This window comes from Carcharodon carcharias (assembly GCF_017639515.1).
Source record: "Carcharodon carcharias isolate sCarCar2 chromosome 36 unlocalized genomic scaffold, sCarCar2.pri SUPER_36_unloc_1, whole genome shotgun sequence".
In the NCBI taxonomy this organism is placed as follows: Eukaryota; Metazoa; Chordata; class Chondrichthyes; order Lamniformes; family Lamnidae; genus Carcharodon; species Carcharodon carcharias.
Genome location: NW_024470726.1, coordinates 4,258,441 through 4,276,946, shown reverse-complemented (window position 1 = coordinate 4,276,946; position 18,506 = coordinate 4,258,441). Strand labels below are relative to the sequence as shown.

Below are 18,506 nucleotides of genomic sequence, written 5' to 3'. Positions count from 1 at the left end.
CACTCGAGCCTGCTCTGCCATTCAATAAGGCCATGGCTCAAATCCACTTTTCCGCCCACTCCCCAAAGCCCTTGATTTCCTAGGAGACCAAAAATCTCTCTCATCCTTAAATATCCTCAACGATGGAGCATCCACAACCCTCTGAGGTAGAGAATTCCAAAGATCCTCAACCCTTTGAGTGAAGAGATTTCTCCTCATCTCAGTCCTGAACGATCGGCCCCTTATCCTGAGACTGCCCCTACCCCCGTATTTTAGATTCTCCGACCAGCGGGAAGCAATCTCTCAGCGTCCACCCTGTCAAAACCCCTCAGAATCTTGAATCTTTCAATAAGGTCACCTCCCATTCTTCTAAACTCCACAGAACATAGCCCAATTTACTCAGCCTCTCATTGTAGGACAGTCCCCTCATCCCAGGGACCAATCGAGTGAACGTTCGGTGCACCGCCTCCAATACAAATATATCCTTTCTTAAGCGTGGAGACCAAAACTGCGCACAGTGTTCCAGATGTGATCTCTTTTACATCTACCTGCGGGGCAAATTAGGCCTCAGTTTAACGTCTTGTCCAAAAGACAGTGCAGCATTCCCTCAGTATTGGAGCTGGGAGTGCCGGCCTTGACTTTGTGCCCAAGTCTTTGGAGTGGGGTCACTGATCCAGGAGCTAAGGTGACATAGTTATTCCTTGCTTCCACCTTTTACTCCTTTCCTGAGGCCTTTCACCGTGCCAGCCATTCCCTTCATGTTTGAGCCCAGCTAATGAGTGTGCTCGGATATTCAACAAAGGACTGCATCGCAGTCAACCTACATTCAGCAACATCCGTGCCTGTGGACTAGCTGTGCTGTACCTGTCCTGGGAGTGTTTGAAGGGGACAGTGTAGATGTAACTTTACTCTGTATCTAACCTCATGCTGTACCTGTCCTGGGAGTGTTTGAAGGGGACAGTGTAGATGTAACTTTACCCTGTATCTAACCTCATGCTGTACCTGTCCTGGGAGTGTTTGAAGGGGACAGTGTAGATGTAACTTTACTCTGTATCTAACCTCATGCTGTACCTGTCCTGGGAGTGTTTGAAGGGGACAGTGTAGATGTAACTTTACTCTGTATCTAACCCCGTGCTGTACCTGTCCTGGGAGTGTTTGATGGGGACAGTGTAGAGGGAGCTTTACTCTGTATCTAACCCCATACTGTACCTGCTCTGGGAGTGTTTGATGGGGACAGTGTAGAGGGAGCTTTACTCTGTATCTAACCCCGTGCTGTACCTGTCCTGGGAGTGTTTGATGGGGACAGTGTAGAGGGAGCTTTACTCTGTATCTAACCCCGTGCTGTACCTGTCCTGGGAGTGTTTGATGGGGATAGTGTAGAGGGACTTTACTCTGTATCTAACCCCATGCTGTACCTGTCCTGGGAGTGTTTAATGGGGACAGTGTAGAGGGAGCTTTACTCTGTATCTAACCCCGTGCTGTACCTGCCCTGGGAGTGTTTGATAGGGACAGTGTAGAGGAGCAAACACAACCCATTGCCTTGATGAGCAGACAAGTTTCTTGATGTTTAAAGGGGAGCTACGAGTGGAGAATAAGAAATCAAACGTTGAAATTCCGATCTTTGTCGGTGAGGCTTACTGTATGAGTTCTCGCAGTTGAGAATCAGTGCAGTGTGGACTGCTGTACTTACGGTACATGAGTCAGCAAGACTGCTCCTTGAGCAAAGTGCCCAAGAGACCATTAGTCTAACACTGCTGGAATAATTCATTAGCACACAGGTTTAAAAAGCCCACTTGGCTGAATCCATTCATAAAAGTTGCAGGAGCTGCCTTCAGTCAGCCTCTGGTTACTTTCTCCCCTCCTCCTTCCAACACCCTCCCCCCCTCCCTCCCTCCCTCCCTCCCTCCCTCCCTCCCTCTCCTCCGTCCCCTTTTCTCCAGTTCGGAGCCTGCAGCCGCAGTCAGCAGCTGTAGCACTCAGCAGGTCCAGGAGGAAGCGGAGAGAGAGAGAGCCAGGGCTCTGTAAACACGCTGCAGCCTTTTATTCCCCCCGCCCCCATCTCTACCTTGTCGAGGAGTGTGCTGCTGCTGTTGCCAGACCGGCCGAAACCTGGACTGGACTGGCCGGAGCTCCGTGTGGCACCCATTGAAGTGTTCCCTTCTCTAGGCGGGGGTCGGTGGTGGGTGCCGGGTAGCAGCCTTGGGTGTGCGCTGGCCGTCGTTAGTGTTTGTGCCGGACCGGATGTACGAGGCAGCCTTTCCATCGAGAACCCTCAGTAGCACCGAGACCATGTTGCCCGGGCGATGAAGATCTGGCTCGCTCATGCTTTGCGAGAGTCTGCGTAGCCACAGTGGGATTCCTCCGCTGCCTGCCTGCTGCGTTTGAATTTCCTTCTATCTGCGAATCGGGAGCGACTGCAAGACAGTGGGCTGGCTCAGTTGGGTGCCGGTGGGGGGGCGGGTGGGGGGGGTGGCGAAAGCGTTCGTCAGGAGAAATGCCCCAAGAGCACGAGAACCCTGTTTAACCCTGCAGAGGAACTGCTCTCCAAACTCTGCAAGCCTCCTCGAAAGCTGCGTGCGAGTGGAATAAGTGCACTGGCGCCACCCTCCAGGGAGATATTTCCCACCGCCCGTGCTATGCCCAGCACTCGAACCCCTCCACACAGGCTCCTTTTGAGTGTTAACCCCCCCGCTGGGGCGGGACTGTTAGCTGCAGGAGTTGTCATGCTGCCTCAATCCTGGTCCTCGTCGAGCCGCTAAGAGCTGCCGGACGTTGAGGGAGGGAAGGTGGGGGTTGGGTGGGTGGGTGGTGGTGGTGGTGGGCGAAAGCAAGCCAAGTGCCGAGGGAGGGAGCTATGAAAGGAGACGTCCACCTTGACCTCTGCCAGTTGCCTTCCCCCAGACATGGATCTGCTTCAGAAGAGCAAGTACAGCCACTTCCAAAACGAGCCCTCGGACGAGGCGGCGGGCTGCGTCCGGGCTGAAGGCGAGATGGTGGCCGGCCCCCCCTCGCCAGGCCCGTCCTCCTCCTCCTCCTCCTCCCTGGCCCCCATGCTCCCCCCGCCCCCCGAGTCCGAGGACAGCCCCACCACCCTCTGCTCCTTCTTCCCCAGGATGGGCAACCTGAAGCTCTCCAACCCGGCCGGCCTGCTCCACCTGCGGGGGTTTGCGGGCGGGCCGAAGGAAGCGGCCGGCGAGCCCTCCAGCGCGCCCGACTCTCGAGCTCTGCCTCTTCTCTTTCCCCCCCTGCAGGACATGAACAAGCTCGGCTGCGGCGGGAAGAAGACACGGGTGGAAGGCGGGCAGCTCGGCGGCGACGAGTGGACACGCCATGGCAGCTTTGTCAACAAGCCGACCCGCGGCTGGCTGCACCCAGACGACAAGGTGATGGGACCCGGAGTCCCCTACCTGGTACGGGTAAGTCCCTCCACCCAGCTGCTTGGGTTTCTTTTTTGCCCCTGTCGTTGCGATAGCTGCTTCCCATATCCAACGGATTAAAATGCTTTTTACCACCCCCCCCCACCCAAGCCCTTCCCTTGAACTAAACACTGTCGAGTCTGTGGGAGCTGAACCTGTGCCTAAATAAGCGCCCACTCTAAACAAACATTCCTCCTGACTGGTGTGTACTGTATTACAGAACAGTTAGCATTCTGTCTTCCCTTCACTCTCCAGATCTGAGTGTCTCTCTTGTGCGAGTCCTCTCTATCTATCTTCGTCTCTCTTGTTTGTGAATCTCCCCCTCTGTCTGCCTGACTCACTCTCCCCGTGTCTCCGTCTCTTTCCCTCTTTCCGTTTGTCTCTTGTGTCTCTCTCTCTCCCTTGCTGCGTGTCTGTTTTTGTCACTTACCCTTGCCAGGTGGCCCTCGATCCCTGTCCCTCTCCCCCGGCCTCTCCATCTCCTCCTTGTCTGGCTGCCCCTCTCTCTCCCGCTGCTTCTCTCGCTATCCGTTTCCCTTTCAGTGTCTGTTCATCTCCCCCTCAGGAGCCCCCTGCCCGTCTCCCCACCCCCCACCCTCCCCCTGCACTGCCCTCCCCTCGGTCCCCAGAGCCTTGGCCTCCAGAATTCTAGTCCAGTGACACTACCGTCTCCCAACTTTATAGACTCTGAATGAGTCACTTTGTTCTCCTGCACCCTCCGAGTGATGAAGTCCATACTGATTGCAGAAATCTTTTAGTTTACTCCTTTGAGAGGGAGTCGGGCCTGTTTCTGGTGATAGAATCTTTGAAAATAGGAATAGGCCGTTCGAGCTCTTTGAGCCTGCTCCGTCATTCAGTAAGATCATGGCTGACCCCCGCCTCAACGCCGGACTCCTGTGCCCTCCCCATAACCCTTGATGCCTTTCGAGTCCAGAAATCTATCTATTTCCTTCTTAAATATGTTCAGCATCTTGGCCTTTGTGGTAGAGAATTCCACAGGCTCCTCATCCTCTGAGTGAAGGAGTTTCTCCTCATCTCAGTCCTAAATGGCCTACCTCATATCCTGAGACTGTGACCCTGTGTTCTAGACCCCCCCCAGCCAGAGAAAATACCATCCCTGCGTCCAGTCTGTCCGGTCCCATCAGAATTGTATATGTTTCAATGAGATCCCCTCTCATTCTTCTAAACTCCAGTGAATACAGGCCTAGTCGTCCCAATCTCTCCTCACACGACAATCCTGCCATCCCCGGGAATCAGTCTGGTGAACCTTCGTTGCACTCCCTCTATGGCAAGTATGTCCTTTCTTAGGTAGGGAGACCAAAACTGCACACAATTCTCCACGTGTGGTCTCACCAAGGCCCTGTACAGCTGCAGCAAGACACCCTTGCTCCTGTACTCAAGTCCTCTCACAATGAAGGCCAACATACCATTTGCCTTCTTAACTGCTTGCTGCACCTGCATGCTTACTTTCAGTGATTGGTGTATAAGGATATCCAGGTCCCTTTGTACATCAGCATTTCCCAACTGTCACCATTAAAATAATAAGGAATGCTTTTCCCACAGAAGTGGATAACTCCACACGTATCCACGTTATGCTGCATCTGCCAGGTATTTGTCCACTCACTCAACCTGTCTAAATCGCCTTGAAGCCTCTGAACACCCTCCTTATCGCTCAATTTCCGCCGAGCTTCGTGTCATCAGCAGAGTTGGAAATATTACATGTGGTTCCCTCATCCAAATCATTGATATATATTGTGAATAGCTGGGGCCCCAAGCACTGATCCCTGCGGTACCCCACTAGTCACCGCCTGCCACTCTGAAAAAGACCCATTTATTCCTACTCTCTGTTCCCTGCCTGCTAACCAATTCTCAACCCATGCCAATATATTACCCCCAATCCCATGCGCTATATTTTACTAACCTCTTATACTGGACTTTATTGAAAGCTTTCTGAAAATCCAATTACACCACACCCACTGGTTCCCTCTTACCTATTCTGCTAGTTACATCCTCAAAAAACTCCAGTAGATTTGTCAAACATGATTTCCCTTTCAAAAATCCATGTTGACTTTGTCTAATCCCGTTGATATTCCCTAAGTGTCCTGTTATCACATCTATTATAATAGACTCTTTTCATTTTCCTTCCTACTGATAGGTGAACCAGTCTGTAATTTGCTGTTTTCTGCCTCCCTCCTTTTTTAAATAATTGGAAGATGACAACCAACGCATCCACTATTTCCATAGCCAGCTCCTTTAACACCCTGGGGTGTAGATTATTGGGCCCTGGGCATTTATCGGCTTTCAGTCCCATTAGTTTTTCCAGCACTGTTGTTTTAGTAATATTTCATTCAATTCCTCCTCCTCACTAGACTCTCAATTCCCTAGTATTTCTGGGAAGTTATTTGTGTCTCCCTCAGTGAAGACAGAACTAAAGTAGTTGTTTAATTGCTCTGTCATTTCCTTGTTCTCTCTTATAAATTCTCCCATTTCAGACTGTAAGGGACATACATTTGTCTTCGCTAATCTTTTTATTACAAACTTATAGAAGCTTTTACTGCCCTCTTTTATGTTCCTTCCAAATTTACTGTCATACTCTATTTTTCCCCTCTGAATCAATCTCTTGGTCCTCCTTTTCTGGATTCTAAACTGCTCCCAATCCTCAGGCTTGCTACTTTTCCTAGCAACTTTATATTACTCCTCTTTGGATCTAATACTATCCTTAAATTCTTTTGTTAGCCATGGTTGGGCCGCTTTTCCTATTGTGTTTTTGCGCCAGAAAGGAATGTACAACTGTTGCTCTGCACACATTCGCTCCTTAAATATTAGCCATTGTCTATCCACTGTCATGCCTTTTAATGAAGTTCCCCAATCTATCTTAGCCAACTCACTCAGGCCTCATACCTTCGTAGTTTCCTTTAAGATTTCGGACCTTCGTTTCAGATTGGACTACTTCATTTTCCATCCTAATGGAGAATTCTATCATGTTATGGTCACTGTTCCCTAAAGGGCCCTGCACAACAAGATTATTAATTAACCCCTTCTCATTGCACAAAACCAAATCTAGCATAGCATATTCCCTAGTTGGTTCCTTGATGTACTGGTCTAACAAACCATCTCGAACATACACCTGGAATTCGTCCGCCACAATATTATTACTAATTTGGTTTGCCTAGTCCACATGTAGATTAAAATCACTCTTGCTACATGCATCTCTAATTTCCTGTTTCATGCCATCCCCTACCTTATCACTACTGTTTGGAGGCCTATAGACAACTAATATTTTTACACATTTTTTGTACTATGGCCTTATTTGCTGCTAGCCCTTGTTTCCTATGCCTTCCGCTTTTGCTTTCTACTTTTCTCTTTCATTTCTATCTTTGTTTCCCTCTCTTGTGTCTCCCCACTCACTCTCCCATCCCCCTGCCACTCTAGTTTAACCCCTCCCCCACAGTACTAGCGAATACCCCTGCGAGGATATTGGTCCTGGTCTTGCTGGGGTACAACCTGTCCAGCTTGTACAGGCCCCACCCTTCCCCAGAATCGGTTCCAGTGCCTCAGGAATGTAAATCCCTCCCTCCTACACCATCTCTCCAGCCATGCCTTCATCCAGCCTATTATCCTGATCTCACTAGCACGTGGCACTGGGAGTAATCCTGAGATTACTACCTTTGAGGTCCTGCTTTTTATTTCCCAGCTCCCTATATTCTGCTTGCAGAACATCATACCTCTTTTTTTTTTTACCTATGCCATCGGTACTGATATGGACCACGACCTCTGGCTGTTCACCCTCCCCCTTCAGAATGTCCTACAGCCGCTCAGTAACATCCTTGACCCTGGCACCAGGGAGGCAACATACCATCCTGGAGTCACGTCTGCGGCCACAGAACCATCTGTCTCTTCCCCTCATGATAGAATCCCCTATCACTATTGGTGTACCACTCTTTTTTTTCCTCCCCTCCTGTGCAACTGAACCACTCGTGGTGCTATGGACTTGGCCCTTGCTGCATCCCCTTGAGAAACCATCTCCCCCTGAAGTATCCAAAGCAGAAAATCTGTTAGAGAGGGAGATGGACCCAGGGGACTCCTGCACTACCTGCCTTGTGCCTTTACTCTGACTGGCAGTCACCCATTCCCTTTCCGCCTGTGCACTCTTTACCTGCTGTGTGACCACCTCACTGTGCGTGCTATCCACGAAGATCTCATCCTTGCGGATGCTCCACAGTGACTCCAAGCGCAGCTCCAGCTCCGAAACACGGATTTCAAGTAGCTGTGGCTGGAGACACTCCCTGTTCATATGGTCGCCCTTAATGGACTTCATCCCTTACGGAAGGTAGGTGAACCTCCGAGGAGTTCAGAGCCGTGGTCTCGTTTCGGTCACCCAGATGGGTCACAGTGAAACTTCCCAGAATCTTTTCCCACAAGTTGCCTGCGATTTACACCTGGTTTACCGCCTCTCTCAGTTGCAGGTGGGCTGGAGGAGATGCAGATTGTGATATACCTGGTATTGTGGCTATGTAGGTCAGACTGATAGACCAGAGGTTCTTTACCTGTCCACCGTCATTCTCGATCTCTGTAACCCCCTCCAGCCCCTACACCACTCCCTATCTCTGTAACCCCCTCCATCCCCTACACCCCTCCCTATCTGTAACCTCCTCCAGCCCCTACATCCCTCCCTATCTCTGTAACCTCCTCCAGCCCCTACACCCCTCCCTATCTCTGTAACCCCCTCCATCCCCTACACCCCTCCCTATCTCTGTAACCTCCTCCAGCCCCTACACTCCTGTATCTCTCTGTAACCTCCTCCAGCCCCTACACCCCTCCCTATATCTGTAACCTCCTCCAGCCCCTACACCCCTCCCTATCTTTGCAACCTCCTCCAGCCCCTACACCCCTCCCTCTCTCTGTAACCTCCTCTACTCCCTAAAACCCTCTGCGATCTCTGCGCTCCTCCAGTTCCGGCCTCTTGTGCATCCCCCGACTTCTGTCGCTCCACCATTGGCGGCCGTGCCTTCAGCTGCCTGGGGCCCTGAGCTCTGGAATTCCCTCCCTAAATCCCAACTGCCTCCCTTAAATCCCACCTCTCTGAGCCTTCTGTCCACACACTGCTTATGTGGCCCGGTGTAAAACTGCTTTATAAAGCTCCTGTAAAGCGCCGTCGTTAGACAATTGTCATTGTTGTGTACGCAGTAACTTTTCAATGAACCAAAATGAAGAAACCAGGCCAATGCAGGATAAGGAAGTACTGTCAACGCTAACAGTTTGACCATACAGTCTATGGGTTGTGGTAATGGAATGGGACACCCCTCCTACAGTTGTACAGAGCCTTAGTTAGACCCCATCTGGAGTACTGTGTACAGTTTTTGTCCCTTTACTTTAAGAAGGGACCTACTTGCATTGGAGGCTGTTCAGAGAAGGTTCACTCGGCTGATTCTGGGGATGAAGGGGTTTGTCGGGGGTAGGCAGGAATGTGGGGAAGAGGTTACATTCAGATCAGCCATGAATGGTGGAGCAGTTTCAAGGGGCCGAGTGGCCTACTCCTGCCCCTAATTCGTATGCTTGTATCTTATGAGAAAAGGTTGAGCTGGCTGGGCCTATATACTCGTTGGAGTTCCGAAGAATGAGAGGTGATCTCATTGAACCATGTGAGACTCTGAGGAGACTTGACAGGATGGATGCTAAGAGAATGTTTACCCTTGTGAGGGAGCCTAGAAATAGGAGGCACAGTTGAAAAATAAGAGGCCTCCCATTGAAGACGGATATGAGGAGGATTTTTTTTCTCCCAGGGTCATAAGGCTGTGGAATTCTCTTCCCCAGTGAGCAGTGGAGGCAGGGTCAGTGAAAATATTCGAGGCTTTTGATTAGACAGACTTTTGATCGACAATGGCGGGGCAGACAGGAAAGCGGAGTTAAGGCCGCAGTCAAATCAGCCCTGATCTTATTGAATGGCAGAGCAGGCTTGAGGGGCCGAATGGCCTACTCTTCCTCCTCATTCTTAGTCCCACTGTGGCAAGCTCGGAGAATGAATCTAAATACCTCGTGAGCTGGCCAGAAAGCGGCATCAGAGGAGGGATCCTTCACCCCCCGCTGGCCTGGCCCATGTGTCACCAGGGGCTCATGCCCCACGGAGGATGGCTACAGAGATAGGGAGGGAAGGAGAGCATCAGGAGTGCGGAAGGCATTGAGGGAGGTGAAGGCAAGGATGGGAACTTTCAAGCCGAGGTGCTGATCGGGCAGGAGCCAGAATAGCTCTGCGAGAGGGAGTAAACACAAAGGTGATTTACAAACTCTGGTAAAACTGAGAAGTGGAAAGAGGACAAAAGGCAATTGTGTACGTGCTTCAGATAACGGAATGAAACTCCAACTGCAAGAAAACTCCCAAAGCAAAAGACAGGGAAAACGCACCTCCCAGCGTTTTAGCGCGCGGACTGTGAGTTAGGACAACGTCCTCTCCCTCCTGTTGCCCTGAGCTCCTTCGACCTCTCACTCACCGACGAAGCAAGCTTGCTTCTCCCCGCTGCCCCTTAGGATTGTACATGGGAAGGACCTTGAGCATTGCCGGCTGATGCAATCCCAAAGGACAGAGCTGCAAAGGCGGTGGGGTGGGGGCAGCAGGAATGTCACACTGATGCCCCGCAAGGGCTGAGGGCACGCGCACATTGCTAGAGTGGAGGTCGGGGAAAAGAGTTGGTGCCCTGGACACTGGGGGAAAGTCACAGAGTTTCCTGCTTTCTCACGTGAACACATGCCTCGTGCCAATGAGCATAAAATGTGACTCGCCCCTTGAAGTTTTACTAATTCAGTTTGAGTGTCGCTGGAAAAAGACATTTTGCCGAAGCTTTTCATCTTGCACTCATCAGATCAATCGCAAGAATACCAATGTCAGGAGAAAGCAACAACTTCCTACTGCACTGCTTCCCCCAATATTGTGATTGTCCTGATGAGTGCAAGATGAAAAACTTCAACAGAATGTCCTTTTTCAGCACTACTCAAGTTCTGTACTACCAAACGACTATTAGTTTAATTTTATTTTGTTACCAGCAGTCTTCCTAACCTCCGACAGTCCATGAGCTTCCAAAATTGAATTAAACCAATTTTTTTTTCCCCCTTGATTTAATTTTTTCTCGCTCCACTTTGGGAGCATCTGCACTAAAAGCCTTTCTAAAAGCAATTGCATCACGGACCCAGGAGCTATTGCAGCGCCGTCACACATTATTGTGCTGAGCTCTGCTCAGAGTAAGGCCTGTGGCCAAGAAACCACATAAGCCACAAGCAGATCCAACGCAGCAGAGAGAGAGAGAGAGAGTTGATCATACTTCTGGATCACACAGCTATCTGACATTTGGACCTTCTCAGCTTCCTGCACGACATGTTGAAATGTCAAACCGCTTGAGATGGTGTGTGAATGCGCCACATCTGCAACTGTTATGAGCACTGCCCAAGTAAGGCAATTAACATTCCCCATTCATTGACCACAGCTCGTGGAGCAAGTGAACACGTTCTCTCAGCGTTATAGAAAATGGTAAAAAAAAAAAACCTCGAGTACGAATGATGCACTCGCAGGAGGTGCACAGTTGGAAAAAATATATACCTTAAGGCAGAATTAGGGGTCTCTGACCAACATCAAATTTTGCCTTTTATTACTTACACAGGAAGTAACAGTTAGACCATGAAAAGCCTGTTTCCACCTGCACTGTACCCCAGTGTTATAGAGTGACAGACCCATCCCCACCAGGCTGTACCCCAGTGTTATACAGTGTCATACCTGTCCCCACCAGTACTGTACCCCAGTGTTATACAGTGACATACCCGTCCCCACCAGTACTGTACCCCAGTGTTATACAGTGACAGACCTGTCCCCACCAGTACTGTACCGCAGTGTTATACAGTGGCAGACCTGGCCCCACCAATACTGTACTCCAGTGTTATACAGTGACAAACCCGTCCCCACCTATCCTGTACCCCAGTGTTATACCGTGACAGACCCGTCCCCACCAGTACAGTACCCCATCGTTATACTGTGACAGACCTGTCCCCACCAGTACTGTACCCCTTTGTTATACAGTGACGGAACTGTCCCCCCAGTACTGTACCCCAGTGTTATACAGTGACAGACCTGTACCCCAGTGTAATGCAGGTCAAAATGCTCTCTCTAGACACACCCTGATTGGAAAAGGAGGTTTTTTTTTATTGGACTAATGGGGACTTCTCTCGTTGCTCAATCGCACATAGTGAAGAAACTTTCCACACTGACCTGTATCATTGTGCTACATACTGAATAATACAATGCCTGTACAGTGATGTACTGTTCATGGAAGTGTGTATACTGTCAGTGGAGATGTCATGCACGCGCACGCTCTCCCACCCGCACGCTCCCGCCTGTCCCCGTTCTCCCCAGCCCTCCCCATGCGTGCCCTCGCTCTCCCCCCGCCTGCCCCAACTCTCCCCTGCCCTCCCCAGTCCTCCCCCTGCACATCCCCGCTCTCCCCAGTTCTCCCCTTGCGCGCCCCCGCTCTCCCTCCTGCCCGCTCTGCTCTCCCTCCCGCCCGCCCTGCTCTCCCTCCCACCCGCCCTGCTCTCCCCCTGCTCTCCCCCGCACGCCCCCGCTCTCCCCCGCCCTCCCCAGTTCTCCCCTTGCGCGCCCCCGCTCTCCCTTCTGCCCGCCCTGCTCTCCCCCTGCCTACCCACGCCCAGAGCCACACTTCAACACACGCTCACCGTGTGAACGCTGCCTAATGAACTGAAGGAGACCCTTTGCTGTATTTTCACGAAGTCACCAGCGCAGTTTTTTGGCGATACCTGAAGTTCTGGAGCAAACAGTTATGTAAACTACATCAACAGCAGCCGGAGGTGACGTGAAGGGAACCTTTTTGTTTAAAACACAGCGAGTTGTTGTGACCTGGAGGGCGGTGGTAGCGGATTCAATAGGAACTTCCAAAAGGGGATAAACACTCGAAGGGGGAAATATTGCAGGGCGCTGGGGGTGGGGGGAGGCTTTTGGGGGGAGAGCGGGGCACCAATTGGATAGCTTTTTCAAAGAGTTGGCCCAGGAATGACGGGCTGAACTGTTCTTCGCTGCATCATTGCTGCAACAGGAATGCAAGTGCAGAAAGGGATTATAGCGCACTTGTGTGCAAATTATTGATTCAGTCGACCACTGTGGGTTACATAAGACACCAGAACAATAACAAGCTCTCTGAAATTCTTTTTGTTTAACATAAAAAAGAAACCACAAGATCCAAACCCACAGTTTCTGGAGATTTATGATAATCTTATACCAGCGTCATGCTGGTCAACGAAGGGAAGGAGCATGACTAAGTGCAACAGCAGGCAGGAAAGCGACTCCCAACACTCAGCGCTGCGGGCACGACCAACTCGCATTCCTGGAGCCACTTTCCCAACCCTCAGGTCGTCGCAAAATGCTGCACCGCCAATTGAAACGTGGCCGAGCGGTCACCCAGAGGCCCAGGCCGACGCTCCAGGGGGGGGAGGTGGGGAACGCGGGTTCAAATCCCACTCACGGCGGCTGGTGGAATTCGAACCCAATTCATAAAACCTGGAATTATAAAACGAGCCTCAGCGACGGTGACCGTTACCGATTGTCGCAAGAGCCCATCCGCTTCGTGAATGTCGTTTGGAGGGGGGGGGTTGGGGGGGGGGGGGCGGTGAAATCTGCCGACGTTACCCGGTCTGGCCTACACGTGACTCCAGACCCACAGCCACGTGGATCCACAGCACTGCCCCTCTGAAATGGCCAAGCGAGCCACTCGGTTCAGGGGCCAATTAGGGGTGGGCAATAAGTGCTGGCCTTGCCCAGCGACACCCACGTCTCCATGAAAGAATTTTTAAAAAGACTAATGCTGGGGGTGTAGAACAATACTGACGAAACAGAATGACCTCAAACAGAAAAAGTGTGGGGGGGGGTTGCTAGAAGTACCACCTACTGTGTGGGAATTGTCTTCAAGTCTGGAACAGTTTTATCATCCATCCAGGGCCAAGAGGTTACACTTCCATGGCACCTTGCACAACCTCCGGCTGTCCCAAGGCGTTTCACAGCCAATCGAGCGTGTCGTCATTGTTACTGTGCCGGAAAACCCGGCAGCCAAGGAAGAACATCCCTGTCCTCCTAAATAGTACCCTGAGGTATTCTTATGCTCTCCTGTGAGGGTAGACTCCAACAGTGAGGCACTCCCTCAGCACTGACCCTCCGACAGTGTGGTACTCACTCAGTACTGACCCTCCGACAGTGCGGTACTCGCTCAGTACTGACCCTCCGACAGTGCGGCGCTCCCTCAGTACTGACCCTCCGACAGTGTGGTACTCACTCAGTACTGACCCTCCGACAGTGCAGCACTCCCTCAGTACTGACCCTCCGACAGTGCAGCACTCCTTCAGTCCTGACTTCCTGATGGTCCAGCACTCCCTCAGTACTGATCCTCCGACAGTGCGGTGCTCACTCAGTACTGACCCTCCGACAGTGCAGCACTCCCTCAGTACTGACCCTCCGACAGTGCAGCACTCCCTCAGTACTGACCCTCTGACAGTGCAGCACTCCTTCAGTCCTGACTTTCTGATGGTCCAGCACTCCCTCAGCACTGACCCTCCGACAGTGTGGCACCCCCTCTGTACTGACCCTCTGACAGTGCGGCACCCCCTCTGTACTGACCCTCCAACAGTGCGGCACTCCTTCAGTCCTGACTTTCTGATGGTCCAGTACTCCCTCAGTACTGACCCTCCAACAGTGTGGCACTCCCTCAGTACTGACCCTCCAACAGTGTGGCATTCCCTCAGTACTGACCCTCTGACAGTGTGGCATTCCCTCAGTACTGACCCTCCAACAGTGCAGCACCCCCTCAGTACTGACCCTCCGACAGTGTGGCACTCCCTCAGTACTGACCCTCCAACAGTGTGGCACTCCCTCAATACTGACCGGCTAACAGTGTGGCACTCCCTCAGTACTGACCCGCCGACAGTGCGGCACTCCTTCAGTCCTGACTTTCTGATGGTCCAGCACCCCCTCAGTACTGACCCTCCGACAGTGCGGCACTCCCTCAGTACTGACCCTCTGACAGTGTGGCACTCCCTCAGTATTGATCTGCCAGCAGTGTGGCACTCCCTCAGTGCTGACCCTTCGACAGTGTGGCACTCCCTCAGTACTGACCCTTCGACAGTATGGCACTCCCTCAGTACTGACCCTTCGACAGTATGGCACTCCCTCAGTACTGACCCTTCGACAGTGTGGCACTCCCTCAGTACTGACCCTTCGACAGTGTGGCACTCCCTCAGTACTGACCCTTCGACAGTGCAGCGCTCCCTCAGCACTGGCACTGGGGGTGTTGGTCTGTATTAGGGCTCAAGTCTCTTGGAGCTGGGACTCAAACATCGGGCTCTGAGGCGTGAGAGTGACCGGTTGAGTCAGGGCTGACCCCAGCACGTCAGTACACTGTCCTGCTGGGCTTGTGGAAAAGTGACGGCCTGTGAAAGAGGCACTCTCTGAATGCTGGGTCAGGAAACCTGCTTAATTGCACTTCCTGTTCCGACTTTCCATGGGGTCAGTGTCTATGGTACAGTAAGGCAGTGGTTAAAGAGGCTTCTGTTGGCCAGTGATGTTAACTGGAATAAACACTGCTCTGTTTTCATTAAATCACCTGTTAACTTGATTCGTTTAGAAACAGTACAAATTGCAAGACGACTTTAACAATAGCTGGGCCACTAACTTGTGACTGGACGCTGTGTCCTGATGGCTGAAAACCATCTCTCCCGTCAGGTCCTGTTCTCTCAACTCTCCAATTGCCAGCGTTCCCAAAGAGGGGTGGGGTGGCGGGGGGACAAAGAAAGCACTGCCAAGATACCGAAACTCTCCTTGAAGCAGGGCAGCATCGACATCAATGACTGGGAGGAGCACGCTGCCAATCGTTCATAATGGTGACAACCCGTCCATCGAGCTGCATCATGCTTTGACTCGCAACGCCTCAACGATGAGGCAAAGAAGGAAAGAAATGGAAGCAAATCCTGCACTCCGGATCCCAGCAGCGCTCAAGAAGCTCGACACCATCCAGGACAAAGCAGCCCCCGCTTGATCGGCACCCCATCCACACACGTTCACTCCCTCCACCACCGACGCACAGTAGCAGCAGTGTGTGTACCATCTACAAGATGCACTGCAGGAACTCACCAAGGCTCCTCAGACAGCACCTTCCAAACCCACGACCTCTACCATCTAGAAGGACAAGGGCAGCAGACACATGGGGAACACCACCACCTGGAAGTTCCCCTCCGAGCCACTCACCATCCTGACTTGGAAATATATCGGCCGTTCCTTCACTGTCGCTGTGTCAAAATCCTGGAACTCCCTCCCTAAGAGTGCTGTGGGTGTACCTACACCACAGGGGACTGCAGCGGCTCAAGAAGGCGGCTCACCCACCACCTTCTCAAGGGGCAATTAGGGATGGGCAATAAATGCTGGGCGCGGCCCAGCGATGCCCACATCCTGTAAATGAATTTTTAAAAAAATGACCCCATGGAGCATCCTGCCCCATGGGTCCAAAGACCTGGGGTTGAGAATCGTCCTACGCAAATATGAAATAGGAGTAGGCCATTCGGCCCCTCAAGCCTGCTCCGCCATTTCAATAAGATCGTGGCTGATCTGTTCGTGCTTCAGATTCCACAATCCCACCTACCCTGATGACCTCAGGTCCTAGGTAGGCAAGGGGCTCTATCTACCTCCGCCTTAAAAATACATGGTGACCCCACGTCCGGAGGTGGAGGGTTCCAAAGTTGTGCAACCCTCATCTTCAGCGAAAAAAATTTCTCCTCACCCCTGTTCTAAAAGGGCGACCCCTAATTTTAAAACAGTGCCCCCCCGCCCCCACCATCACCCCCGTGTTTTGGACTCAACCCACAGGAGGAAGCATCCTTTCCGTCACATGAGGAGCCCTGGCAGAAGCTCTCGAACCTAAGTGGACGCCACCCTCGAATGGAGGAGCAGCCGATGATGGCGTGGCGGGGTGCGTTCGCTGCTCAGGCCCTTTGGCACCCAAATTCCGCGGCCGTCGTTAACGCTTCCCTGCAAGTGAGGCCACGCGAAATGAGCCCTGAGGCAGCCTGTGCCCACCTCCTTCTGGACACGAGGCCCAGCCTAAAATGGCGTGGTCTCCGGGCCTCGCTTTTCCCAGTCGCCCATTGGAGCGCCAAGTGGAAGGCTGGCGGCGAGAGGGCCATCATGGCGGCTTCAGAGAACGGATCAGAGTAAAGGACAAAGTCTTGCGTTTCTATCGCGCCTTTTCTGGCCTCAAGGATGCCCCGAAGCACTTCACCGCCAATCGAGTACTTTTTTTTTTAAGTGCATTCACTGTTGTAATGCGGCAGTCAATTGGCGCACAGCAAGCTCCCCACAAACAGCCATGATCCAGATCATCCAATAACAGTGATGTTGGGTGAGGGATAAATGTTGGCCTTTCTTCCAATACCAGCACAGGATCTATTGCCACCCACTGAGATGACAGACAGCTGGGCCTGAGCTGAACTTCCCATCCTGAACGCCAGCACCTCCGGCCGTGCTGCACCCGCTCAGTGTTGCGTTTGGACTGTTAGCATAGACTTACTGCGCAAATTTCTGGATTGGAGCTTGAACCTCTGACCTATTGACTCTGGTGGAAATGCTACCCACTGAACTACGGCTGACCTATTTATGTCTGTGCATCACTCAACGAAGCCCTTATGTTTGAATTTAGGCAGAGTTCTAAGTCATCCGTATTGTAAAAGCTGATGTCATCCTCTGTGGCTATGTTGGTGACCTAGATAGCATGTGGAGCACAGAATGTGTGCCATGATCTAGGGGAGAATAAACTCGGAAGCTTTGCAGGCCTGCTACTGGAATAGAATCATCGACTGATACAGCATCGAAGGAGGCCATTCAGCCTACTGTGTCTGTGCCAGCTCTTTGAAAGAGCCATCCAGTCAGCCCCACCACCACCCCCGCTGCCCTTTCCCCCCATCGTCCTGCAAATTTCCAAGTATTTATCCAATTCTCCTTTTTTTTGAAAGTTCTTTTTGAATCTGTTTCCACCGCCCTTTCAGGCAGCGCCCTCCAGATCACAACCACTCGCTGGGTAAAAATATTTATCCTCGTCTCCCCCTCTGGCACTTTTTGTTTCGATAATGTTACTGAGCTTTAGTGAGGTTTTACTATTTACCATGCTTTCTCGTCTTACTGTCCCTCGATGGGGCTTTGCTTCCCTATGACAGACTTGAGTTAGCTGGTATGGTTTAACTTCGAACAATTTATTAGGAACCAGTGACAAAGAACTCAGGGTAAGCACATGGTGTTCAGGGCTCAGACTAATCTGTGCCTAGCTCTCTTGATCATCTGACTACTGACCATTGATTATCACCATGGTCTCATTAGCATATCCACCAACCCTTTACTCTACTTTTGGCTGCGCATGACCCGTGATGCTGAGAATTGGTATCCATTATGCTACGGGTCCCCACTAGCGAGCCGGGTCTCTTCCTCCCCAACATGGGCGTGTGTACACATAAAGCTTTCATCTCTCTAGCACCTTTCACAACCTCAGGATGTCCCGAAGCGCCTCACAGCCAATGAGTCACTATTTGAAGTGCGGTCACTGTTGTTATGTAGGAAGTGCGGCAGCCGATTTGTGCACAGCAAGCTCCCACAAACAACAATGGTGACAGTGACCCGGATCATCTGTGCCCTGGTGATGTGGGTGCGGAGCTAAAGATGGAGGCCCCAGGACTTTGGGGTGAAACCCTGCATCCGAAACCGAACACTTCCAGTAGTGGCTGTGGGATCTTTTATGTCCACCTTTGAGAGGGGCAGATGGGGCCTCTGCATCACGTCTCACCCGAAAGACGGCACCTCCAACAGTGCAGTGCACGCTCAGTGCTGGCACCAGGATTTTTTTTTGTGTGTGTGTGTGTACAAGCTTCTGGATTGGGGCTCAAAACCACAACATTTTTGCCTCTGGCAGGCTTACTGCCAACTGAACCACAGCGCACACCATCCATTCACTTTCTTATTCTTTCATGGGATGTGGGCTTCGCTGGCAGGACCAGCATTTGTTCTCCATTCCCCCAATCGCCCCTTGAGAA

General features: G+C 51.7%; 1 protein-coding gene across 6 annotated transcripts in view; it reads left to right on the top strand.

Annotated features, from left to right (window-relative positions):
• shc1 (SHC (Src homology 2 domain containing) transforming protein 1) overlaps positions 1-18,506 on the top strand; it is a 109,355-nt gene that overhangs the window by 54,607 nt on the left and 36,242 nt on the right. For all 6 annotated transcript variants that reach the window (XM_041181676.1, XM_041181677.1, XM_041181675.1 and 3 more), the window contains one exon: positions 3,231-3,395. In XM_041181676.1, coding sequence (XP_041037610.1) covers positions 3,231-3,395 — 165 coding nt within the window. The remainder of the gene's footprint in view (positions 1-3,230; positions 3,396-18,506) is intronic.